The sequence below is a fragment of the Rhinolophus sinicus genome, linkage group LG09 (assembly GCF_036562045.2).
Source record: "Rhinolophus sinicus isolate RSC01 linkage group LG09, ASM3656204v1, whole genome shotgun sequence".
Classification (NCBI taxonomy): domain Eukaryota; kingdom Metazoa; phylum Chordata; class Mammalia; order Chiroptera; family Rhinolophidae; genus Rhinolophus; species Rhinolophus sinicus.
Genome location: NC_133758.1, coordinates 20,175,713 through 20,202,380, shown reverse-complemented (window position 1 = coordinate 20,202,380; position 26,668 = coordinate 20,175,713). Strand labels below are relative to the sequence as shown.

The following is a 26,668-nucleotide window of genomic DNA, read 5'->3' as shown; positions in this document are numbered from 1 at the left end:
CAGTTCCACACCCTATCAGTAAAGTTTTCAGATAGGTGAAAGGTAATATAACTTCACAATTTTGCTTGGTTTTGATTTTAGCTATTTCCCCTGTTATTCTTTCAAATTACTTTTAGGATCATTTTTTCAAGTCCCAATTCCCCCTTTCCCTCCAAAGTTCCCATTGGAATATGGAGTGCAAATTGGTATTGAACCTGTGAATCATTTCAAGGAAAATTACCATCTTTATGATGCTGTCTATCCATTAAGGAATACTGTGTGTTTCTTCACTTGTTTAATACTTTCCTTTAAATCTATCAGTTCAGTTTTGCAATTGTCTTTTTCTTAATGTTACTTAAAAATTTTTTATTGCTTTACTGAAAACGAGCTTTTCTGCATTAAAATATGTCACTGGTTAATCCTATCATTAAAAAGCTGTTGATTTTTGTACATTAATTTTGCATTTAAATATTATTAATTAATCAGTTCCTAAAGTCTGCTATTAATTCTAGTCTTTATTATAGAATTCTCTGGAGTTTTGCATATATATAATCATGTGAAATCATTTTATCTTCTTCGTTCCAAGGGTCATAGATATTTCTGCTGTTTTTAAATCAGGCCTATTGATGGAATATATTATGTTTATAGATTTCCTGATACTAAATCATCCTCGTCTTTCTGGGATAAAATCTACTTGGTTACAATGGATCTACTTGGTAGTATTTCATTTAGGACTTTCATATCTATTCACATTAGAGAAATTAGCCATAGATCGCCTTATTTGTAATTTACTATCGTTATGAGATTTTGGTAACAGAAAACTGGAAAAGCTTATCTTTTTCTCTGTTCTGGATCATTTTACACAACAGAGTAGTTATCTAATTTTTCAAAAGTTTGAATCAACTTGCCTACAAAAAAAAAAATCATAAATTTAGAGACCTCTTAATTTTTTCAGAACTTTTCATTTTGTTTTATGATTTTTAGTCTCTTCTGGCTTTTTATTTCTTTTCTTGGTAAAGTTTGGTGATATTTATTTTCTTTAAAAAAATCACCTAGTTTATCATTTTTTTCCAAAATCATCAGCAGAGAATTGTAAGTAGTTTTTATTATGCTTTTTTTTATCTGTTTTGTGTCTTTTAATATTTTGTTCATATTTCTAATTTTATTTCTGTCTCTTTCTTGATTTTATGTAGAATTTTCTAATTAATTAATTTCTAGCTTTATCTGTATTATGTCCTTTCGCATATTTACTTAGTTATTGGTGGTTTTCTAATTTTTTTGAGTTGCATGTATAGGTTAACACTATCCGATAGAAGTATAATGTGGTCTACGTATGTAATTTTAAATTCAATAATATATTTTACTTCACCCAGTATATACAAAATTTCAATATGTAATCAATATTTTTAAAATATGAAACATTTTGCGTTCTTCTTTTCATATTAAGTCTTCAAAAACTAGTGTCTATTTTACTCTTACAGCACAGCTCAGTTTGTATAGCCACATTTCAAGCACTGAATAGTCACGTGTGGCTAGTGCGACTGTATCGGACAGTATAGATTTAGATGATATATTTGCTTCCTTTTTTTAATAGACAAAGTAGTTAAGCTATAAATTTACCTTTTATTGTAGCTTTGGCCACACCCCACAAGTTTTTAATAGCTCTTTACTTCCTAAATAATCTATTACCATATATTTGATTACATTTTTTATTCCATCTTTCTTTAGGAGAATATCTTTTAAACATCCAAGTAATTGGCTATTTCTTTTTTATTGTTCTTAATTCTCAGACCAAGTATGGAACCTGTAGAATTTCTATGTTTTCAGATTTATAGTGGAATCACAGCTTACAATGAGGCTAGTTTCAATGTAGTCTTATTAATTACATTATTTAAATTACCTGGGTAATTGATTTTGTTAATCAGTCAAAAAATGCTTGTGGTTTTATTTTCCGATACTGTATTTTGAGTCTATGCTATTTGGTATACGATGTTTTATGTTATCTCTTATGGACTATATTTTTATCTATATGAATAACCTTTTTATTTTATTTAATGATGGTTATCTTGAAAACTATTTTGATTTTACTAGTGCTTTAATTTCATTTTCATTTGGCCATAATTATTTTTACCTGTCCATTTATTTTATCTATCCTGTTTTCAGCTCTGCTAATATTTACTAGTGTTTACTTTAATATTTTCAAAGCATACTTTAACTTCTGTTTCTCTAATTATCAAACTTAAGAAAGCAACATCTTGTGAATCCCTGTGGTCTAAATTATGAAATTTTGTGTGCTTTACAATCTTCTGTCTCTCTCCCACCAGTATTTATCTGTCTTTAATAATTTAATCTTGGATTATTAAGTCACTACTATTATGAAATCCTTGTTCAGATTACATTTAAAACAATAAATATATTCTCTCTCAAGGATTATTTCTGGCTTTTGACTCAGTCTTATAACCAAAATTCTAATTCCTTATTTTGGCTTAACTTCATACGTCTACCTGTTTTCAGTTTTCACTTCTGTTCCTTCTAGACCATGGTTTCCTCACAGTTGAATCATAAATTTTGTTGGCCAGAGCATACATTCAAAAAAGTTGTTAATTTTGTTTTAAATATTTTTAATTGTGTGTTTTTTTAAAGCCTTACAATTTACCATCTCAACCATTTATGAGTGTACCTTTTGGTCATGTTAAGTCTAGTCACGTTGTTATACAACCGATCTCTAAAACTCTTTCATCTTGCAAAACTGAACGCTAACTCATTAAACAAGTCCCCATTGCCCCCTCGCCCAGCAACTGGCAACCACCATTCTACTTTCTGTTTCTGTGATTTTGCCTACTCTAGATACCCATGTAAGTGGAATATACAATATTTGTCCTTTTGTGATTCACCAAGCATAATGTCCTCATGGCTCACCCATGTGGTAGCAAGTGTCAGAATTTCCTTTCTTTTTAAGGCTGAATAATATTTTATTGTATGTATAGACCACTTTTTGTTTATCATTCATCCATCAGTAGACACTGGGGTTGCTTCCACGTTCATAACAGCTATTATGAATAATGCTGTTATGAATATGGGTGTGCAAATCTTTCTTCCAGATCCTGCTTTCAGTTCTTCTGGATATATATCCAGAAGTGGAATTGTTGTATCATATGGTGATCATATTTTTAATTTTTTGAGAAATCATCATATTGTTTCCCATAGCAGCTGCAACATTTAGTTTTTTTAAAGATAAGCATGTAGGTGGAATTTTTAAAAACATTTGCTTATGTAAGATGTCTTTCTGTTGCTTTTACTCATAGCGAGGTGTGTTCTTTTCCCTTCAAACATACGATGATGTTGCCTCGATGTCTTTGAACTTTAACATCAAATATAGAAGTATAAGGCCAACCATATTTTTATTCCTTTGTAAGAAATCGAGCGTTTGTGGGGGGTTTTCCTTCAAAGCTAATTGTAGAATTTTTTCTTCTCCTTGATATTAAAAAATAAAATTCTCCTGCCAAGTATAAATGAGCTCCCAAAGTCCCTCTACCTGGCAGCGGCTTTTAATACCTTCTCTCTTGTATCATAGCTGTGAGTGAACATGTCTTATCTTAGCCATAATACAGTGCCTGGCACACAATGGGGCAATAATAATTTTAAGGGAGGTGAATGAATGAATGAATGAATGAATGGCTCTAATTTCCTCACTATCCCCCAGGCCCCTTGCAGGCTAGGGCTATAGCTGTGTCTCTAGCCCAGTACTGGAGCCAAGATGTGCCTCAGTCACCCACTGCCAGCATGCACCAGGCAATGTTCTGGTTACCCCCCAGTATATGAAGGGCATAATTTGGGGGTTAGCAAAGGGAGACAGTTTAGGCACAGGGAGTTGAGAGGAGGAGGTGAGGACTCTGGGAGAGATGTCAACTCCCCCTCGATCTCACTCCCACTACCCCAGTACTGGGGTCAGTGAGGCAAGGCCGAGGGACCCCACGTCTGGGGGCACGGAAGAGCAAGTGCTGTGGCCCAAGGTCAGGGTGGTTGCTGCGCCCAGTGAGTCCTGTCATTCACGCGCCGGTCACAGGTCACCCATCCCCTTCTCCTTGAAAACACAGGGTTTACCAGTTGCCCAGACCAGCCCTTAGCCCGCAGTCACCACAGCATAGTGAGTGGTTCCCAGGCCCCTCCCCATGCCCGGCGAGGCCCACCAGGTTGACACGGTGTCTTGTGCCTCCGCAGAAGGACTTCACGGTGCGGGAGGCGCTGCAGCAGCAGGACGTGGAGCGCTGGCTGGGCTTCATCACCTTCCTGTGCGAGGTGTTCGGAACCATGCGCAGCAGCACCGGCGAGCCGTTCCGCGTGCTCGTCTGCCCCATCTACACCTGCCTCAGGGAGGTAAGACCCCGCTCCTCCCCGGGCCGGGCGGGCCTCAGGGCGCGGCAGCCTGGCACTGGGACTCATCTCAGCCGAGCAGGAAAGCTGCCAGGGCTGTGCCGCTTAGAAAGCGCTGGCTCCTTAGGGCCGGGAGAAACGCGGCCCCCTGACTTCCACGCTTCTATTTACCAAAGCTACGTTCTTATTGATTGGGTTTACGTAAAGGGAACTAGCCCCCAAAAGGAAGCATGATCAACTCAGACTGCCGGAATTCAGAATCTAGAACTCGGCCTGCCGTGAGTGTTATTGGAATGAATGGCTCTTGGGACAGAATTGGTTTCCCATTGAATTATTTATTAATAACAACAACAAAAAGATTTGCTTCGAAATTTCATCTGAAAAAGAAAGAAGAACAACCAAGAAACTTGTGAGAAGCTAGAAGTCAGTGGGGTACTTTCCGTACCAGGCATTATAACCCACTTTAGAAGGTCACCCAGACGGCCCTCACGGATAGAACTGGACGGGGCAAATGTGGAAGCTGAGAGCTCATTAGGTGGCCTGTGGGTGTCCCCCAGCGAGAGGTTGGCGGCTCAGAACACAGCCATGAAAGTGAGGAGGGGAGGGCTGTTTGCATTCCAGTTATGTCGTTGAGTTAGAACCAACAGTACCTGCTGAGGTGAGCTGTAGAGAAGGGAGGGAGTGACATGGGTTCCTTGTTTACGAGCCTAGTGGCACCATTGTCCGGGACGAGGAAGGCCGGGAGACAAGCAGAGCGGGGATGAAAACCAGGAGTTGGCTTTGTATGTGTGGGTGACCTGTTGGTCGTCCTGGGGAGCTATCCTGCAGTTGCTTAGGTAACAGTGTCTGAAGATCAGGAAGAGGTCAGCCTGGGGACACGGATTGAGTGATGTGTGAAGTGTTGACGTGTACCTGGTGCCCAAGACCAGGGACAAGATGGGGTCGCCCAGGGAGAGGGTGTGGATGGAGGGAGGACAGGAGCCAGCAAGGAGGTGGCAGAGGAGTGGCCTGGGCAAGGGGCCAGCCAGGAGGACGTGAGACTCATCAGTGTACCCTCAACAAAGCGGGGACCAGCCATACTTCACATGTGCTGCCCCTTCCCACCATAAGGAGGAACAGCCTCTGGGGAACCAGTAGGACCAGGACAGAGAAGTGGCCCAGGGTTGGCAACGAGGTCAGTGGGGTGAGCCCAGGAGCCCCAGTGGGCCAAGCTGGGGAGTCGGTAGAGGTAAGGACATGAATGTAGACAAGTCTTTGGGGAAGTGTTTCTATGAAAGGGAACTTGTCAGCTGAAGGGGAAGTGTGGGGTCAAGGGACAGTTCTGTGTTTTTGAAAGAAAGGTAAAGGAATACAAGACAAGGGAGAGGGTATTTGGAAGTGTTTCGGAAGCATCCGTTTACAGGAAGAGTGCGCTCCTTCCAGTTGGTATGGATGTGCGGGGAAAGCAGAGTACACAGGCCTCTTCTGGGCGCTTTGGAAACCCGTAAGCCTCTGCCACTCCACAAAGCCGAACGTTTTCTTAACCAATGCGCTTGAGTTCAGACTTGTATCTCAGATTCACACAATGGTCTCTCCCAACTTTATTTCCCTCTCAGAATGCCTTAAACTCAGAATGCAGCCCCCAGAGAGGCCATAGCTTTGCTTTTTGCATCCGTTTGAGGATCATTTGAAGGCAGCCCTCCTGGAGGCAGGAGTCTGGCCCACATGGCCTTTGGGGTCCTCCCATGGCGCCTGAGTTGCCCTGTACCCCCTGACGACCCATGTGAAGGCAGAAAGCAGCACTGTTCTAGGCCAGTGACCTGGATTGCCCCAACACGTTCCCTCTTCGTGATGTGGGCACCTCCTGGTGTGCCGTCACCTGCTCCCCCAGCAGGAAGCAGGGCTGAGCCCTGGCCCTGGCTGCCGGGACACTTCTAACAGCGCCTGAGGTAGCGCAAACTTTCTGGTGTGAGATCCGGAAGGTGCCAGGAGCTCTGCCCAAACAAGAAACAAGGGACCTCCCCTAATGCCCACTTGTTTGATGCATTAAACAAACACAAACCTCTGCCATGCTCATGGTAAACTTGAAGAGTGAATAAATCATCTGTGGCTTCCACCATTTTGTAAAAGAGGAAGCCATGTTCCAAGCATTCTGCTTGAGGTCCCATAGTGAGATGGTTCAAGAGTCTCAGCCCTGGTTCAAATCCCACCTCTGCCATTTTTTAGCTATACCTTCTTGGGGGAGAGTTCACCCTGCTCTGTGCCTCAGTTCCTCGGTTGTAAAGGGGGATCATACTGCTTAATCTACGAGGGTTTAGGGAGGAAGACATGGCATGGACAGGGTGTTAAGTGCACTATGTCAGAACTTAGAAGGAAATGCCCAGGGGACTTATTCAAGGGCAGGGTGGCTCTCAGAGAGCTGGGCGTCCTCCAGTCTGACTCGGGGTCTGGGCACACACCCAATCTTAAAGGGGCACAGGGGCTGAATGCCCTGTCCAGGGACATATGGCCGGTCCATGCCAGAGCTGGCCTGGAGCTCCTGAACTCCTGATCCAGGGCTCTTTCCAACAGAGAACTTGACTTCTCTAAGAAAGGACCTTAAGAAAGTATCAGGACATAAAGTGGTGCCCTCGAGATCTTATCAGTCTCTTTGCAGAGCCTGTGCTTTTCCCAGCTGCCTGGAGACAGACACCTGAATTCTCAGAGTCAGTTGCTACCTCCCCTACCGTCTTTCTCTCTCTCTCTCTCTCTTTCTCTCTCGCTCTCTCTCTCTCTCTCTCTCACACACACACACACACACACACACACACACATACCCAGGCCTGACCCAAAGCAGGTTGAGCCAGCTCAAAGAAATTTCTGGAAGCCAAAGGCACTACTGCTGCTGCCTCCCTCCATGCTGGAAAAGTTTAGACTTTTCTCTTGCGGCCATGCAGGTGGCTGGCCCCCAAACTACAGGGCCCACTCTGCCTTGGGGTCCTCCCAACTTCCAGAACCACCCCCAGGCCCACAGTTCCAGCTGCCCACTAGATACATCCAGGTCATGCCTCTAACCCCTCCAACAAGGTGAGGCCAGAGCTGCACCCCAAAGCCCTCCTGCTCAGTCCAGGTCCTTGAGTGGGCCCAGCCCACCCTTCCTGCGCCCCTGCAGCCAGGCAGCAGCCCCAGAACTCACTTGATTGCCTTTTCTCACAGTCATGAGCCACCCATCCATCCTGTGCTTCTGCACGCCCCCCACCATGGCTCCTCGCCCCTCTTTCCTCAATGCTCCTGACTCAGCCACAAACCCACAGGCCATCTCAGTGTGAAGAGTCACTTAGAACAAACCCGAGGAAGGTACAAAATCCTCACAGACCGACCTCAATCTCAGGCTCCTCCTGCCCACTGGATCTGGGGCTCCCTCAGCCCCGATGGCCCTTTCAGATTAGGTGTGTGCTTAGCCCCTAAGCCCCTTCAGACTAGAGGGCACCCAGCAATCCGAGAGCCGCCGTGACCTCGAACGAGCCCCCTGGGCATTGGCTTCCACACTCTGACCTCGCTGAGTTAACCGTTCTCTCGGCTTCTCAAGCTTGAGACCTCCGACTGCATCCTTGGCGTCGCTCTTCCTGGCCCCAAAACCTCCTCCCAGGCCCAACTTATGTCACCTCTTCTGGGACACTCCTGCTGCCAGCCAAGCAGTGGAGCAAGGCCGCGCACTCCATCCTTACAGCTCCCCCTTCTCACATCGCCTTATAATAGATAGTATTTAGTGATGCTAACAGCACAGTGGACTGCACTGTCCAAAGCACGTCATGCAACAACACCCTGAGGATTATCATCCTTAGTTCCCAGAGAACAGAGAGGTCAGGCAGCTTGCTCAGGGCCACACAGCCCGCCCGTGGAGGCAGTCAGTGTTGGAATCCTGGTGTGAGTGCCAGAGTCCCTGCTCCTAATTGCCCTGCTTCACTGCCTTGCAAGCAAAGCAGCGGCTGCTCTCATTCTAGTCTCTGCCCAGCGCCGGCTACAGGCGGACATCAAATCGATCTTTGTGGAATTGATTGCCATCAATAACATCCTCCAATCAGAGATCCTCCTTTGAAAGATGGAGAAGAATGACTTTCAATGAGTCCTTCTATTGTTTAAGAGCCAATGGTTTCAGCCAAGGTGGTTTTCAAAGTGATGGAAGAATGTTATTGATGACCCGAAGCTGTGTGAGTCTCATTGCCCTCCTGTTTACACCTCACCTTTGCCTCATGAGCGCTTTTTAATTTATTTTTAAATTTTTGTTGTCATAAGGACATTGTATGTATATACCATGCTTTTTAATCCATTCGTCAATGGCCAGTTAGGTTGTTTCTACATTGGCTGCTGTGAATAATGCTGCAGTGAACACGGGAAGGCTAAGCCCTCTTTTAAGATCTTGATTTCAGTTCTTCTGGATAAATACACAGACATGGGATTGCTGGATGTATTTTTAATTGTTTGAGGAGCCTTCCTACTGTGTTGTTTTTTTTTCATCACAGCCGTACCATTTTGCATTCCCACTAACAGTATACAAGAGTTCTGATTTCTTCACACACTTGCCAACACTTGCTTATTATATGTGTGTGCCATCCGAAGACGTGTGAGGTGGGTGATACCTCGTGGCTTTGATTTTTATTTCCCTGATGATTAATGACATTGAGCACTATTGCATATACCTGTTGGCCATTTGTCTGTCTTCTTTGGGAAAATAGCCATTCAAATCCTTAGTCCATGTTTTAAAATCTGATCATCAGTTTTTTTGCTATTGAGTTATAGGAGTTCCTTATATTTTTTGAAAATTAACCTCTTATCAGATACATGGTTTGATAACATTTCCCCCATTTTGAAGGATTGTTTCTCTGACTGGGCAGAAGCTTTTTCGTTTGATGTAGTCCCACTTGTCTAGTTTTGTTTTAGTGATTTGGTGTCATAGGCATGAAGTCACTGCCAAGACCAATGCCTTAAAGTTTTCCTCCTGTGTTTTCTTCAAAGAGTTACAGTTTCTAGCCTTAGCCTTTAAGTTTTTAATCCATTTTGAGTTGATGTTTGTGTATGCTGTAAGATAAGAGTCCAATTTCACTATTTTACATGTGGATATCCAGTCTTCCCGACACCATTGGTTGAAGAAACTATCCTCTCCCCATTATGTTTTCTTGGTACCTTTGTGGAAGCTCGTTTCACCATATATGCATGGATTTACTTCTGGGCTCTCAATTCTGTCCCATTTGTCTATATATTTTAATTACTGTAGCTTCATAATATATTTTGAAATCAGGAAGTGTGATGCCTCCTGATTTGTTCTTTTTCAAATTGTTTTGGCTATTTAGAGTCTTTTGTGGTTTCACGTGAATTTTAGAATTGTTTTTCTGTTTTCTGTAAAAAATTCCATTAGAATTTTGATAGGGATTACATTGAATCTCCTGGTCACTTTGGCTAGTGTGGACGTTTTAACAATAGTAAGTCTTTCAATCCAAGATTAGGAACAATACCCACTCTCACCACTCCTGCTCAACATATTCCTGGAAGTACTAGCCAGAGCAGTTAGGCAAGAAAAAAAGAAATAAAATGCATCCAAATCAGAAAGGAAGAAGTAAAATTGTCCCTGTTTGCAGATGACATATATATAGAGACAACTGTAAAGACTCCACCGGAAAAAAAAAAAAAACTGTTAGAACTAATAAATGAATTCAGTAAAGTTGCAGGATACAAAATCACTTGCATTTCTATACACTAATAATGAACTATCTGAAAAAGAAATTAGGAAAATGATCCCATTCACAATAGCATCAGGAATAAAATACTTAGGTATAAACTTAACTAAGGGAGTAAAAGACATACACTGAAAAATATAAACTATTAATGTTAAGAAATTAAATTAAGACATAAACAAATGGGAAGTCATCCCTCAAGCTGTTTTTTAATATTTTAATAGCATTCTAAGGGGTGACCCCTGGTCATCTTGCCAAACAGTGACTGTGAGGATTCCACACGCTGGAGGGATGTAATTAGTGTTTGTGGCCTAAGCTAAGGGTTTCGTCATCTCCCATCTCAGCTGGAGCCGACCTGCCAGGCTTCGGGTCTGGTTCGCCCAGCGTCACCTTCTCCGCCAACCCTTTCCTGACCCTACAATGTTCTCTGCCCCCTCCACTCCTCTGTCACTTGGGTGACCCAGTGGTGATTTTGCTAGACTCCTCTGGGTTACCACTGACTGCTTCTGACTAGCCTCCTGACTTCAAGAATTTTGTTGCAGATTCCTCTGGCAGGGGATGCTGGAGTGGCTTTTAACCCCTTACACCTGTGTCCTTGGAGCAGACTTTGCTGCGTACCGTGGACCTGTTTCTGTCCACTCCCTCTCATCCTTTCCCTCTATATTCCAGCCCCCACCCCCACCCCCCCCAAGTCCATCTCTACCGGTAATTCCCATCTTCCTGCCTGTCTTCCGAGTCCTGCAGCCATTGCCAGAGGTCAGAAGCAGAGGAAAAGAGGAAGGGAGAGGGTGCCTCTATCAGGAATCTCTCATCCCTCTGCACCCCACTCTGATCCCACCAACCTCTCCCTCTGGTTGGCTCCCTTGCTGTCCTGCCCTCCAGGCCCCAGAAACTCCATCCACCCAAAGGGCAGGGAGGGGGCAGGTACCTCTGAGGGGCGTCCCCCCAGGGATGCAACTGGCTGGGCTCCTAGAGGAGGCCAGCAGGCGCAGGCTGGGGAGGAGAGCACAGAGGGCAGCAAGTCAGGCTTCTCCGGAAATGAAATTGCTCTGTGCAACAATGAGAGAGCTACTTTTTTAACTTTTTGCGTGAGCGTGCATTCAATTGCTCGGATTGTTTTGGCTCCAGGGGAAATCTGACCTCGGAAAAGGCTGAGATGAAGTGGGTGTGGGTGGAGAGCCTCTGCTATTTCACAGGGCGAAGAGAGTCAAGCAGAACATTCTTCAGAGATACCTTTCCAGTGGGACCATTCCTCCCTTCCCCAGAGCAGGAGATGGGGCTGCATTCAGAGGCCCAGCAGGGGCCAGGGCAGGGCCTACTATGGCCAGTAGAGGCCAAGGTTGCCCCTGGTAGCTGTGGACTCTCACCGGGAGCCGAGATTTGACATGATCCTCTATGCAGCCCAGACTCCACCCTGCTGAGAAGCTTTTATAAAATGATAAATTCTCAGACCTCTCCTTCAGCCAGTTAAACCAAACTTTGTTGGGATGGGGTTTGGGGGGGGGGGGTGCGGGAGATTTAAGTTCTCCATGTGACTCCAGTGTGCGGCCAAGGTTGAGAAACATGAGAAAAATGCATCCTAAGTGCATTTAGTGACCGGCCATTGGCCAGCAAAGAGCTGTGGGAAGGGCATAGCTAGAAGAGTCAGAGACCCAAGTTTGAATCCCAGCCCTGCCACTGACTATCTGTGGGACTTTTAATCTTGATTATTTCACCTTTCCCAACCTCAATTTTCTATCTGCAGCATGGAAACAATGGAAGTAATACTCACCCTGCAGGTTTAAGGCTTAAAATCAGTGCAGCGATCATGTAGAGCAATTGGTACGTGACAGCCCCTCCATAAGCTGACATGTTGCTGTTGAAAGCAAGCCGTACGCCTGGCATTGCTCACAAGAAGTATTACATCACAGGCTGCCCCAGAAAGTCAAATCCATCCTCTGAACTGGGCACAAACACACCTCCCCACCCCCACAGTCAACCACAACACCCCTTTCCTAGAGAACCTCTCATGGATCCTGGTGGCTGCAGCCACACTGTTTCTGTTGTGTTTCCACAGGAGGCCTCTTGCATTCCCCCTGCCTGGGGCTGCGTCTTCCTCCTCCTCCTGCCTGACTTTTGCCCACCTTCCAGGCCAGGCTCACTTCCCACCGAGTCCCCACGCGGCCCTGATTCACTCCTCCCATAGTATCCTATAGAACTAGCATCCGCACAGGGCTGCCGAGGCCTGCCCTCTGAGCATGTCCTCGCCCAGTGGTTGGATTAATGCCCTGTGACCTCTTCTTGGTGGCTCTGAAATCATTTCAGCCTTTCCTTGGTACCTGGGGTTCGGCTGGGTCTCATCGATCACGTAACCCCGACTGCATTTTGCTCAGGACTCCGCGTTCACTGAGTGAACACTGATTTGGTTTGAGACAATGCTGCTTTCTAATTGAACTGCAGAGTTTCCTAGCTGTACTAGAAGGAAGGAGGATAAATAGTGATCCTCCCCCAAAAAGGCTTACAAGCCACTTGACTTCCACATCTACAGAAATTAAGCAGCTGTGAACATTTACAATGGGTTATGCAAATACAGTATAGAGGTGGGGGAACTTAGGGGTGTGGACAGCTTCTGGGGAGCAAAGGGGAAGGGGAGCTCGAGCTTATCGGGAAGTGGGCTTCAGACAGGTATTGGCAAGGAGGGGAAAAGGCCTCTGAGAAGAAATGTGTGAGCGGAGGTTTGGGGGCCAGAATGAGCCTGGGGACCTGGCTGTATCTGTGTGGTAAAGAGCGGGCCTAATGGGTGGGTTGTGGGCTGGCACTGGCTCCCAGCAGAGGCATCCTGGTGGATGCAAGATGATACTGAGAACCTCTGAAAGTTTCTAAGCCAGAGAACAAAACCATGGAAAGCATAAAGGAGAGTTTGTTTATTCATTCAACAAACACTGGGGAAAATGCTACTTCTTTATTGAACTGAAAGGTCTCCTAGACACATTTCCTACTAGAAACGTGCTGAGATTACAAAGTCAAATAAATCTGGGGCTCTCTCTAGCCTGAGAGACTCCCAAGTAACTCAGGGCATGGTGGAAAGGGTAGTGCTCAAAACAGGGTGAGAATCAGGAATGTGGGAGCCCAGACGGCAGATGAGACAAGGAGATCTGCCTGGCAAGGGCATCTTAGCAGAGAACAACTCTCAACTCTTTGTCATCTTTAAATTCATTCTTGCTATGACAGTCAATCAAAAAGACAAGTGTGAAGTGAAGGGCTGGAACAAAGCTTGAAAATTCAGGAGAACCTTTATCCACGAACAGTTTATTCCAGCCCTAATCTTAGGCACAGGCTGGGCCTGGAATGTTCCTCTGAGAATGTATCCTTCCCAGGGCAGGTACACAGCCCCTGGGCACTGGTTTAACCGCAGAGTTCCTCCAGCCCCAGCAGCTGCTGCTATGAATACCCCAGCTTAAGCAACCATTCCTGTAACCTCCGCAGAAATAACTCCCCATAGTTTTGCCCCCTCCAGAGCTGTCGTCCCCCTCTTCCACACGGCAGCCAAGTCACTCTGTGGTGTGATGCCCCTGACCTGCTTAGACACCCCCCAAACTCACACACGCGCGCACACACACACACACACACACACACACACACACACACACAGTGGCACCTCCATCTAAGGTTGTGAGTTCCTTGACCTCTTCCAGATAAAACTCGGGTCTCCCCCACCCCCCACCCTTTAACTGTTCCACTTCCTTAGCCAGACTGCTAACTGAAATGTGAAATTTGAAGCCCGTGTTCCCCTTCGCAACCATGGTAACAAGGATCTGATAGAGAGCCTGGAGTTATAAAAATACCAGCTTCCACCAGACACTGGTTTCCACAGGGAAACCAGTCTCCACGCCAGAACCGTTTTGAAACAGTCTTCAAACTCAAGAGATTTCCAACCCCATCTCGACATGGCTTCGGAGGACGTCTCCAACTCCCTGAGGGAAGGTGGGGGTGGGGGTTGCGAGCTTTGGGTATTTTCTCTCAAACTTCGACCTTCAGAGAGGATGTGGCTCTCTGAGAATTAGGTCACCGTATAAAGGATATCGAGGTGGGAGCAGTTTTTCTTAAACATCACATATACGACATTTTTAAAAAGTTAGACTGACTGCTGCCAGTCCCCCAGTTCCCTCCCAAGGAGTCCTTAAGCGCCATCAATCCTCCTATAGAGAGCGAATGATTTGATCTCACTCCCCTTTATTGAAAATAATTTTAAGGAACATAACCCTTTTCTAGCAGGAATTCTACGTTTAAGGCCTCCGGTGGGGAGGTAAGAAGTTGAGCTGTCCAAACTTTTCTGCTCTGGACTAGAAAGAAAAGCCCTGCATCCCTTCCCCCAACCCGTGAAGCCCCTACAGACGCCCCCTCTGGCACGGCCCGAGGCTGGAGCTCGCACTCTCGCCTGATTTCAACGCGGCCTGCAGGGGGCGCCTGGCCTTGCGGGGTGGGGTGGGGGATCTTCACCCAGGCGGGGGCGGGGGGGTGGGGGAAGGCCTCCCCCCACCCGCCGCAGACTCCATACCCAGCCCCGCAGCCCTGGGCAGACTCGCTCTGCCTGCCTCCCCCGCCTCCTCCGCGCTCTCCTCCTCCTTCCTCTTATCTCCCGGGGCCATGCCTTGTAATTTTGAAAAATATTCTAAGTCAGTAATTAATGTCTGAACTTCAAAAGGCCCTGCTTTCTGCAGAGTCGCTCTGAAGGCGGGCAGGGAGGGAGGAGCCTAAGGACTCGGCGGAGAGAGGCGGGGTGCGGGTTTTTTTCTAAGCCAGCGAAGGGACGGTAGAGGATAAACTGTTTCTTGCAAGATACACACACATATACATATACACATCTGTCTAGGTTTTTAAATCCTTTGGGTTTAAAAAAAAAGTTGGATGCCCTCACCCCACCCTCCCAGTGGCGGTTTCCCAGTAGGGTGACGTCACAGTCTGCTCGGCCAACTTGGGAGCTGGAGGGGAGGCAGGCAGGGACACTTTTGGAGTGTGTACATCCCCTTGGGGTGATTGGCTGGGAGGGAGAGGGAGTGACCTATATAAGAAGATAAGATGCAGGCGCTGTGGGGACAAAAAGTGGCTATCAGGAACTTTAGATAACCCAAAGGTCAAAAAAATAAAATTTGCCTGTTTTCCACCCACAAGGAGGATGTAAGTGACCCCCCCCCCCAATCCTGGCCTGGACCCCTAGGGCCCCACCCCCCACAACATTGCCTCCCTGTGGTTTGCCTATGCTGTCCCAGCCCTGCCTAGCCTGTCTGGCCTTCTGCTCCTTCCACCCAGCAATTCAGGTGCCAAGAGCTGGGCGGGCTGCTGGGGCCTAGGCATGAGCAAGCTGTGGCCCCTGCCCTCCAGGTCAACTGGGGTGCAAAAGCGAAAAAGCAAAGCACCCTATGTTAGGAGCTGGTGCGTACATCACACACCACTCTCTCCAGGACCCACACCGATCTTTCTGCTTTAACCTGCTCCAGCTCTCAGGAGCCACTGCCGAAATTCAGCAGATGATGATACCCAACTCATTGCTGGTCCCTGCCTTCAGATGTAACTAACATTTACACAGAACTTGCTGGTCTGGGCCAGACACAGTTAGGAACCACCTTGTCTCTTCTGTCCACCTCTAGACCTAGCTAGAACCCCATTCCTTATCGATGGCTCCGTTATCACTGCCTCCAGCCGCAATCAGGAGGTAACAGGTGAACTGGGGTAGGCCCTAGGGACAGAAACGGCCAGGATCCGCCTTTGTTGTAGCCAGAATTGTAGGGTGCATGGGGAGGAAAGCGACTTCAGAGCCCAACAGACTCAAGCAACTGACCCTCTCTGGGCCTCACTTCCTTGTCGGGATGAGGATTAAATGTAATTTGGTAGATTAGCTAATTACAAGTTAACTTCCTCCCTTCCCAGTAACAGGACACACAAAACAAAGACATGGAAAACAAAAGACACGGAATAAAAGGATCAGTGAGCAGCATTTTTTTATCGCATAAAATGAAGTGCTGCTCAATGAGAAAAAAATGTGAAGGGACACAATAAAATCAGTCCCTGGGCCTTCTGCCCTCGGCGTTTCTTCTGGGAGAATGCCCTTCCAGATGTCTGCTGGATCTCAGTTCCACAGGGGGACCCTCCCTGACCATACCCCTCACAGTATCTGGCTTTATTTTAGAATTTTCTTTGTTAATCTTCTTGTTTTCTGTCTCCCCACCTAGCGTGGAAACTCTCTACATCTGTTCTGCTCATAGCTGTATCCCCAGTGCCTAGAACGGTACCTGACATATAGTAGGTGCTCAATAAATACTTGTTGAATAAATTAATAGAATGTCTAGATTGAGCACAGCAGTAGACAACAGTCATCCTTCTAGAGTTAATCAGGGAAGATTTCTCCAAGGAGATAAATCCTTATCTTAAAGAATCCTTTAAGAAGCAAGGTGAATGAGCAGGGTGGGGCTGGCTGGCAGTTGTTCCTGGAGATGGGCTCAGAATGGAAGAAGGAAGAGAGACACACTCCCCCCAAATCAAACTCAGAGGATAACAATTTGTGCTCACAATACACATGAACCAGTGCAAAATGGCTGTCAGCCAATGCAGCTGCCTATATTCTATACCCTTTAAGTGGTCTTTTCGCTACTTCAGTCTGACAAGCTTCATGTGAGATGTAATGAGTCTGTCCAAAGTCAGAATCCCATGAACCACAATCAGACCCTGGGTGGGCCTTGGCACAGTTTCATGGGTGGAGAGCCATGGGGAAGGGGTTTTTGAGGGGCCGCTGAGTGAGCACCTGCTGTGTACCAGGCCGGCCTTCAGCTGGGCCTGGGGAGGGAGTATCTTCTCCTGCCTCTCCTGTGAGGAGGAAGGAGGAGGCACAGGGTGCAAGAGAGCACTGTGAGGGTAGGAAAGAAGGTGAGAGCATGGCACAGGCGGTGGGAGGGTGGAGCAGGTGGAAGAGGACACCCACAGTGTGAGGACAGTGGAAACCTTTTAGCCCTTAAGAACTCCAGCTGTGGAGCAGTCTGTCCAGTACCACACAATATGAGTCCCTGTGTCCGTGTACATTTTCTAGTAGCTGCATTTTTTAAAAAGGAACAGGTAAAATTAATATCTTTTATATTATCCAGTATAGCCAAATAATTATCATTGTAACATGTAATCAGTATTAAAAAGATCAATGAGATACTTTTTATATCCTGTTTTTCTGGGGGGTAGTCAGTCTTGAAGTCCAGTGTGTGTTTTACACTTAGAGCACCTCTCCATTCGGACAAGGCAGATTTCAAGTGTTCAAAACCACATGTGGCTTGTGGCTACTGTACCAGACAACATAGGACTGGAGGCTGGCTTCTGGAATCCTCAGGCTTTTGGAACACTCCTGGATCCCCAAAGTATCTGGATCCTGAAAGTCTCAAACGCATTTTGTATAGCTTCTCTCTGAGCACCCAGAAGCAAAGGAAAGTGGCGTGAGCTGAAACACTCAAAGTTCAAGGCCAGTGTGCTGGTGTTGGTTGTTGGTTGGTTGGTTGGTTGGAGCTTCCTGGTAGGGTCTGCTCTGCAAAAGGCAATCCCTTTGACCCCAGAATGAAGAAAGGTGGGGAGAGTGAAAGGAAGGGGCAGAAAAGGTAAAAGAGAAGAAAAATGTAGAAATCTGGGAGTAAAGGCAGGGGTGGCAGACTGCATGACAGCTAAGAACAGAACCCACAGACTGAGGGGGGACCCACAGGCAGCTGCCAGCTCCTCCTCACAATGGCGAATCAGATCATGGTACAGTGTGTTGAAGGCACAATTAGCTCATTCTTTCGTTGCCCTTTTGATTACACTGTTGTTGTCAAGATTGCCATTTCTGTAATTAAGACTTGTCCCTTACTCAGAGGTATTGAAACATAGAAGTATTTGCTGAATCTCGTTTCCCAGGGTTAAAAGTCAGACTTAGGAAATGCAAACACACTTGTGGAAATGCAAACACACATTCACTAACTAATTGTCCTTTAATTAAGGCCAAAGCCCTGCTTAAAACAATTAGCTCTGGGAATTGAACAGTAGGTACAACTCCACTTTTTGCTAATTGTTCTTCCCCTGATGGACGGGATGTGGCCAGTCTGGGTTCGGAAAGGGGGACAGCAGGGAGTGAATTCGTCGGCCGCTTTGGGTCTGGACTGGACTGTGCCCTGCTTGGTTTGGAAATGTTAGTCAGAGGAGAGTTTGAGGTGTGGGGAAGAGCAAGGAGGATGTGGTTTGGGCAAGGGGAGTCGAGAGGCTGCCCCAGGCTTGGACAAGGGCCATGGGAAGTCTCCGAAGCTCCTGCTGGCCACACTGAGGTGGCTTGCCTGGCTGGAACTGAGGGCGTGGGCCAAGGATTAGATGACTGGAAAGCAATTAGATGAGGTGGGGCTGGCTGGGAAAATACCTGGAATCCCAGGGCTAGAGTTCAGACTTGCTTGGGTAATGCCACAGGCTGGAGGCTTCATGGGCTCTGGGAAGTGGAGGCACCCGCAGGTGAGGGTGGCTGCCACTGGCCCCCTGGGCTGCAAGCCTTTTTTGCCTCTTGATGATGGGGAAAAGTGGACTCTAGAGTGTGGGGAGTGGGGAGTCGGGGGGTGCAGCCCTAGTCCTGATTATCATTTCCTCTCCAGAAGCCTCCTCCACCTCAGTTTGCTTGCTTTGTCCCTCCACCCCTCCTCAGACTCCCAGGACTTTCCTAAGGCCCTGCCTGTCCCCCTTTTCTGGGTGGGCAGCATGTGTATGTGGGGTGTCACCCTTCCAGAGACTTTGTACATTTTGAAAGGAGAGGTTGGACAAGAAAAATGTTCTCCCCAAAGGAGAAACGGTGCTGAGATAGGGAAGATGACAGACCCCTGGAATGAACCCTCTCCCCAGAAAATGCCCACATGCATTAAAGCTTGCAGAGTCCATGGAGACTGGGCTCTGGGGAGCTTCCCAGTTAAGAGCCCCTGCTCTAGAAGTGGAATTTGGGGTTCTCATATAGGGAAATGGTCAGAAGGGCCTTCCAGACTACCCTCAAAACAGTTGTGTAAAGGACTTCAGGGCTGACCCAGCCAGACTAGGACTCCCACGGGTCCCAAAACCCCTGACAACTCACTTTTTGTCCCCAGAAGGAATCATAAACTTTCTCTCACCTCCCCTCCTCTCCCCTTCCCTCCTGTCCCTTCACTCCAACCCCATCCTCTCCCTCCCCTCCTCTCTCCCCTTCCCTCCTCCACTCCCCCTTCCTCTTTTCTGCCCCCTTCTCCCCTCCTTTCCCCCTCACACTCTCCATCAAAGGGCAGCAAACTTCTACAAAGGACTAGATAGTACAGATTTTTGCTTCATAGGCCAAGAGGCAAAATCAAGTTTAACCACATCCCTGTGATTCGTGCTGCACTGAGCAGCAGTGCGAAGCCACGAGGCAGTTTCTGTAGAAACTAAACTCTGCCTTCGTAATGGGAAGACCTAGACAATATGTAAATGACTGAGAGTGACTATGTTCCAGCAAAACCTTATTTATGGACACTGAAATTTGAATTTTATGTGTCACGGAATATTATTATTATTTTGATTTTTCTCCCCCTGCTATTTGAAAATATAAAAACTATTCTTGGCTCATGGGCCTGTGAAAAGCAGGCTGTGGACCCGATTTAGTTAGTGGGCTGTAGATTTCTGACCCCCCCGTCGTGGATCTCTGGTTCTCAACTGGGGGATTACCCTCCAGACAGTGTTGATGCACATGAAATTTGCAAATCACTGTCGTAACAGAGAACTTGCAATTTCCCAGGTGATGCTGATGCTGCCGGTAGAAGGAAACCTGCACTGAGTAGCACTGATTGAGTCTGACCTTCACCCCCATTTTACAGATGACAAAACTGAGGCCCAGAGGTGACATAGCTCTGTCATGTGACCCCAGAGAGAGGCTTCTTCATCCCAGGATACAAAGCATGGTGGCTCTCTGTCTCTAGTCACCTTCAGAGATCTACACTGCCAGCTCACACCGCCTGAGGCTCTAACCGAAACACAGGAAATGTGCGTGTGTCCGCTGAAGTCCCAAAGTGGCAGGGCTCCAGTGAGTCATTTCCCAGGAGTGGAGACGTGTGCACTGAGGCATCCCCACGCTGTCAGTCAGCTCTCCCCTGACCACCCTGCCAAGCGCTTTAGAGAAACTCCCTTCCCGGCTTCAGGGATCCTCAGAGCAGGACGAAAGGGAAACTAAAAGCCGTCTTGTCTCGTGAGAAGGAAAAAGGGAAGAACGAGGGAGGGCGTGGACGTCAGGCTTCCGTGACTTCTGCTCTCAGTGTTGGTAGCAGTAGCTGAGACCTGGCAAGTTACTTAACCTCTTTGAGCTTCAGTTCTTCCATCAGTAAAATGGGGAAATGTCCCCAACCTCAGCAGGGTTGCCCTACGGATTAGAGATCACATCTGTCAAGTGTCCCACACGTAGTACCGAACTTTTATGGCATCGTTATTGACCACCTTGGCCTTCTGCCTTAACCACAGAGCCACCCAGCCACAGCCTGGCAGCCACAGGAGACTCCATGATTCTCCCCGTGACACATGAGATGGTGGCTGTGTGCTGTCCTTATGGAGGCAGCCACTGTCCTGTGTCCTGTGACATGACCCTTGGTGATGTAGTGTGAACCCACTGAAACGGTACGCCAGCGTCTGCGAACCTGCACATGTGCATTTTTCTAGGAGACGTGCCAGAGTTTCCATCAAATCCTCAAAGGGTTCCGTGTTCCCAAAAAGGGAAAGGACACGTGTCTATAAACACAGCGCATAAGGAAGCACCAAACCGAGGGTCAGATTCCTGGGTTTAGGTGTCAGCTCCCTGATCCTGATGTACTGGGCTCAGGGTACACCGACTACTTCAGCTCTGACCTTCCATTTCCTCAGCCCTAAAGACTGACTAACATACCTGCCCCACTAATCCAGAATCAGATAGTGTCCTGTGAAGAAAAACGCGGAGTAGGGCAGCCAAGACTGGGTGGGGCTCTCAAATCTGTCACCAAGTGATTGGGGGAGGGGGACTCACAGGGACCACCCCAAAGGGTAGGTGTGTTTGCTTTTGATTTAATATTTAATTACATAGGGGGGTTTAAGGCAAGTGACACTAAGCTATGGTGGTAAGCAGGATCGTGGAGACCTTAGGGGAGGAGGGTCAGTGGGAAAAAGGGGCACGAGAAGACGGGGTGGGGGTGTAGCCCAGGTTCTAGCTCTTGGTCAGGGCATTTGGAAGTATGAGTGCACCCCCTTTGTGAAAATTCATCTGGCTACATACTGAGGATTTGTGTACATTTTTGCATGTATGATACTCCAACAAAAAATTTTCTCAAAGAAAAACAAAAACGTTCAACTGAGAAAAGTGGAAATATAAGATAAAATCACCCTGTTGGGGATTTTTCTATATAATTTTGCAGTGAAGTTAGCACACAGCTTGAAGAAAGAGTCATTTATATATAAACGCAAATAATAGAGTAAGATTTTAAAATAATCTGAAGGCCAGATTTAAGTATCTTTCTTCTTAACCCAAACTGCTATCTAAGTCTGCTTACATAATGTTGGCTTCCTTTAATTATCTCTCAGGGCCCACAGGCTGTCTCGGGCCTCTTCGCAGCCGTGATGGACCTGCGTTGGTCCGGCCTATTTTGGGTAGCCTGTCTGCCAGGGTGGTGGCTCTGCCCAGCACACCCCCGAATGCTGCCTGTGCCGTCCCCCCTCTCCTTCTCTAGGCTTCCCTCCGAGGGCTTCTCATCTCTCTCCTGCAACACATGCTTTTCTCTTTCTAGTGGTTTCTTCTCATTAGCCCACCAAACTCCGTCTGAGGGGGAAAACCTTCCCTTGACCCCACATTCCCCCTCCAGGAACCACTCCATTGCTCTCTTCCCTTGTTTTGTTTTGATTGTTGTGGTTTTTTTTAAATGAAATTCATTGGGGTAACATTGGTGAATAACATTATATAACTTTCAGGTGTACAAATTCATAATGCAACATCTGTATATTCCATTGTGTGCTCACCACTTAAAGTCTAGTCTCTTTCCATCACCATATATTTGACCCCCTTTACCCTCTTCGTCTTCCCCACCCCCCGTCCCTTCTGGTAACTCCAATGCTGTTGTCTGTGTCTATGAGTTTGTTTTGTTTTGTTCGTTTGTTTGCTTTCTGTGTACATCCCACATATGAGTCCTTTTCCATCTGATTTATTTCATTTAGCACGATACTGTCAAGATCCAGCCATGTTGTCGCAAATGGCAATGTTTCATCCTTTTTATGGCTGAGTAGTATACCATTGTATATACTCGTATATACCATATCATCTTTATCCAATTATCCATCGAAGGACATTTTGGTTGTTTCCATGTCTTGGCTATTGTGAATACTGTAGAGCCAGTGTTTTCCGAAGAATTGTCTCCCCACATGCTGTCTCTTTGAGAATACTGAGACACAGCATGATTGGTGGGTGACTGAGTTGGGATTAGGGCCCAGGCAGTCTCACCTTACAGCCTCGGTTCCCATCACTGATCTGCTTGTGCAACAGCTGCCTCTCTGACTAGACTAGTGGATCTATGAGGACAGGATCCATGCTTCCTTGTTGGATGGATGGATGGATGGATGGATGGATGGATGGATGGATGAAAGAAAAATTGTTACCATCCCTTCAGACTCCCTGGAAGAGAGTTCAGGGCCTGCCGTGCTCCAGGCCTGTACGTCTCAAGGAGGCTGCATCTCAGGGGACAGAGCGGCCCTTCTGAGTGGCTGTGCCCCGGCTGGCACACACGTTTCTTCCAGTTCAGTCTACTGGTCTTCTGAGAAGGCCAGCTGGGCACAAGTTCCTGTGTGAGGAAAGACCAATCTAGGTAGACCCTCCACTTAATCTAGAACTCAGTGAAACAGAGTAGTTGCCCCAGGACTGTGAGTAGAGAGCCTTTAGCCACGAAGGGTGGGGGAGGCAGTCAAGGAAGGCTTCTCGGAAGAGGAGGGTGTTGTGCCCGGTCTCGAGTGATCTAGTAAGTGGAGCCAAGGTGTCTCGGGCCCAGCAGAAACAATGAGGAGCAAAAGCCAGAGGTAGATGAGGGCAAGGCACGTTCGTAAGCCTGCGAACAGCTCGATGGGTTTGGCTGGACCGGATGTCGGTGAAGAGGGCAGAGAGGGATGTAGAGCCGCAGGGGGGGAGTGGGCCAGTGAGCGCCTGAGTGCCAAGCGAGCCCTTTCTCCCCTTGCGTCCTGGTGGTCCAAATGCATGGGTACTACAGAATATGGACTTGCGTGCTCACCCATCCAAAACGATCACCTCGATTTAGAAAAAGCCGCCCCATTATGAAAATGTATACTCTGCTAAGGGGAAGGCTCCCAAGCCAAACAAACTTCCAGGTGCCAATTACTCTTATCTCTGCCTTAGACTTGGCAGAGCGCACTTACCAAATCCCTTCTGCCCCTCCCCACGCAGCCCCAGGCCCTTTTCTCAGCCCAGGCCTGTCTGCCCCTCTATTGGGTGGCTCTGCTGCGGCTCTGAGTACAAATGCTAATTATGCCTGTAGCACAGCCCTATTATTCTCTGCTTAATTGTCCCAAGCCCAGCTGTCCCTGTCCACTTGGTCCTTCGTTACCGCTTTCCACCCAAAGTCACCACAGAACCAGCTGAGCTCCCCCACCCAAGGGACAGACATCCAGCCCAGCTTCTGCGGCACGTGGCCTCAAATTCCACCCCCGCACCCCAGAAGCCGAGCACCTCTCTCTGGTAACCAGGCTATGCAGGCACTTATTCTTCTTAAGTACAGCATGCCAAGATTATCCGGCTGAAAAGGACATGGTTTAAGCAAAGGCTTCTTTGGAAGCCCGTGCTCAGCGCAGGGGAAGGGCCAGTGAGCCCCTTGTCCAGCTCCTCACAGGCCCTTGCTGGTCACGTGCCATCCACCACTCACGTACCCTGTAAAGTCTGAGAGTGATAGGACACCTGGTTAACTTGGCATCTCATGAAGAACCTTCTAACAAGCTTCTTCCCAGACTCAAGGAAAGGCACAGCCACGCACATGACCAGCGAGCAGGTGGGCGGCCCACGGGCTCTGTGCTCGGGGAGGCCCATCCTCTGAAGCTAGTGGGTCGCCCTCTGTTCTGCCTTCCTGAAGGTTCCCTCTGAGACTGCAGAGAAATCCGCTGTCTGTCCACAGTGACCTTCCCCCACACATACCCTTCTTCTTTCTAATTAAATTTCTGTGTCTGGCTTCATGAAAGGAAACATCTTGGACCCCCAGGAGGTGTCCCCTTTTCCCTGAGCTGCCCACCATATTCTGATGTACTTAAGCATGGGAGAAGGCAGGCAGGCGGTGGGGGGGCGGGGGAGGCCTCCTCCAGGGATTTGGGTGGCTGGACAGTGGCTCAGCCGCCCGGGAAAGCTTACCCAAAGGAGGAAAGTACTGTTTCGCAAGTGAGGCTGGGCCCTCTGAGCTGGCCCGTCGGCCCCTGGCATGCGGCTATGCCTATTAGGAAATCAAGGAGCCACTCTGTCTGCTTTCCAGCAGGCGCCACTTCTCTCTTTCCACTGCTTTGCTCAATTCACGGCGCTGGCTCCAGGACCAGGCTGGCGGGCTGGCCGGCCGGCATCCTCTGCCACAGGCCTGGTGCCCACGAGGCGCCTGCTCTTGCCTCAGCTAGTGTTGTCACAAGGGTTCCCGGCTGGAGCTGCAGAATCACGCTGATAAGACCGGCTGGCTGTTGGTGGCCATCTCGGGTGGGAAGACAGGGTGACCCTCAGGGAAGGATTCCAGACTGTTTCCTTCAGGATTGAGCGCCACTGCCCTTATCTCCTTTCCTGCCAGGCGGGGACTCCTCACTAGTCACACACAAATGAAAACCCCGCCCAAGACACACAAGCCCGCACATACTTGAATAGGGGGGTATTGCCTCTGTCTGCATTCAATCTACCTGGTTATCAGTCAAGAGAGCAGGAAATGTGCATTGAGCTAATATTATATATGCGTATTTGGTTCAGAAGGAGGCAGGTTGAGAAGAGCGTCCAAAAAAATGGAGCACCATGGTGGCTGCTCTGAAAGCTCTTGGATCTGTCAATCAATTGAGATCTTTCTTGAAGGAAAAACAACCGGGGTGGGGGGGGTGGGGAACAACAGACAATCACTACGTTCAAGGGTGACTGGGATAGAGATGGAGGCCATTATGGGGCTGAGTAGAACGAGGGATGAGAGACGTGAATAAGAAGCATAGATTATTCAGCTTCTCACTTGAGCATCTTGCAGGCCTCAGTAGTGTTCCTATTTCATAGGGAATAATCGTTGGAATACGGAAATATAGAAAACTGAAGCCCTGAGATGTCAACTGATGGCCCAGCTTCCGGGGCTCATTGCTGTGAGAACTGAAAGCAGAACCCTAGCCTGGCAACTTCTAACTCTGTCCCAGGCTTAATGTTCCACCTCAGAAGCGCAGTCTCCCCCAGACACGCAGGCTTGCTGTTGGGTTGTGCTCCCTGGAGGCAGGGGACTGGCCTAGGTGACCCCTCAAGGTCTTGTTCAAGCCCAGCAGTGCCTGGTTCTACAGGCGAGTTGCTATGGGAACTATAACTTTGAATTTCCTGGCTCTCGGGCTGTGAAAATCACAACCTGAACCTTCCGTTGATGTGGGTTTCTAGATTAATTTCCTGTTTGATTGTTTACTTTAGAGAGCGGAAAATGCCTCTGCAGGCAGCTAGTTCCCCCCACCAAGACGCTTATCACACCCTCCCCCCACAGCCCGCAAGGTCAAGTCCAGGACTCAGGTGGGTGGACGCGGAGAGGGTGGGGGATGGGGCCTGGGGCCCTGGGTGGGGAGAGGCACAGCTAAGAGCAGATGGCAATCTGGGACCCCCTGCCCTGCCCTCTCCTTGTGCCAGCCAGGTCCCAGCCCAGAGACCTGTGAATTCAGAAACTACCCAATGAGGGGCATCTGCCCACTGTCTGAGCCCCAGGTCTGGCCCCCAGCCAGCCCAAACCCCTCCCCTGTCTCAGGGAGCCATTTTGTACTGAGTCAGACACAAAATGCAGTCATTCCTTCACAGGGGCACCCACAGGGTACTGTGAGTAGGGTGATGTGATGGTCCCAGGTGCCACGGGACACCCAGTACCTCCGGGCTGGGGACTGCTGGCTCAGCTCCCTGGGGGAAACTTGGAAAATAGCTGCTCTTTCATCTGCCATTACTCTGACTGCTCTCCCCAGGGCCCTGGCGCTCCAGCAGAGAGCAGTGAGTGGTATGCCCAGTACCATAACCATCCTATTCCCAGCTCTAGTCCCAGGGCAGCAGTGAGCCCTGGCAGGCTCAGGCAAGGGCCTGCGCAGGTGTCATGATGTCCTGCAGTGATGACCACCTCTCACTAGGAGCAGGGCTGCTTTGTCACCTTTAGAACCCTTCTCCCAGCCCACCTGCTAAACCCTCCGAGATAGGCAGGAACACTAAGTCACGTTATACTTGGGACCCTGAAGCACAAGAAGGGAAAGTGGACTAGGCTGGAGGCCTCCTGACTGGTCAGATGGTAATCTGGGGGTAGGACCCACCCAAACCCTCCCTGACCCTTCCTTTGTCCAGGTGACTGTATAATGTACCAAATCGGGGCACTTTTGAGAGCGAAAGGGACGCTATCACTAATTACTTTGGATTAACAGGT

General features: G+C 48.1%; 1 protein-coding gene across 7 annotated transcripts in view; it reads left to right on the top strand.

Annotated features, from left to right (window-relative positions):
* The window catches only part of CTIF (cap binding complex dependent translation initiation factor), a 259,305-nt gene that overhangs the window by 215,852 nt on the left and 16,785 nt on the right, over positions 1–26,668 (top strand). For all 7 annotated transcript variants that reach the window (XM_019721364.2, XM_019721357.2, XM_019721333.2 and 4 more), the window contains one exon: positions 4,201–4,356. In XM_019721364.2, coding sequence (XP_019576923.2) covers positions 4,201–4,356 — 156 coding nt within the window. The remainder of the gene's footprint in view (positions 1–4,200; positions 4,357–26,668) is intronic.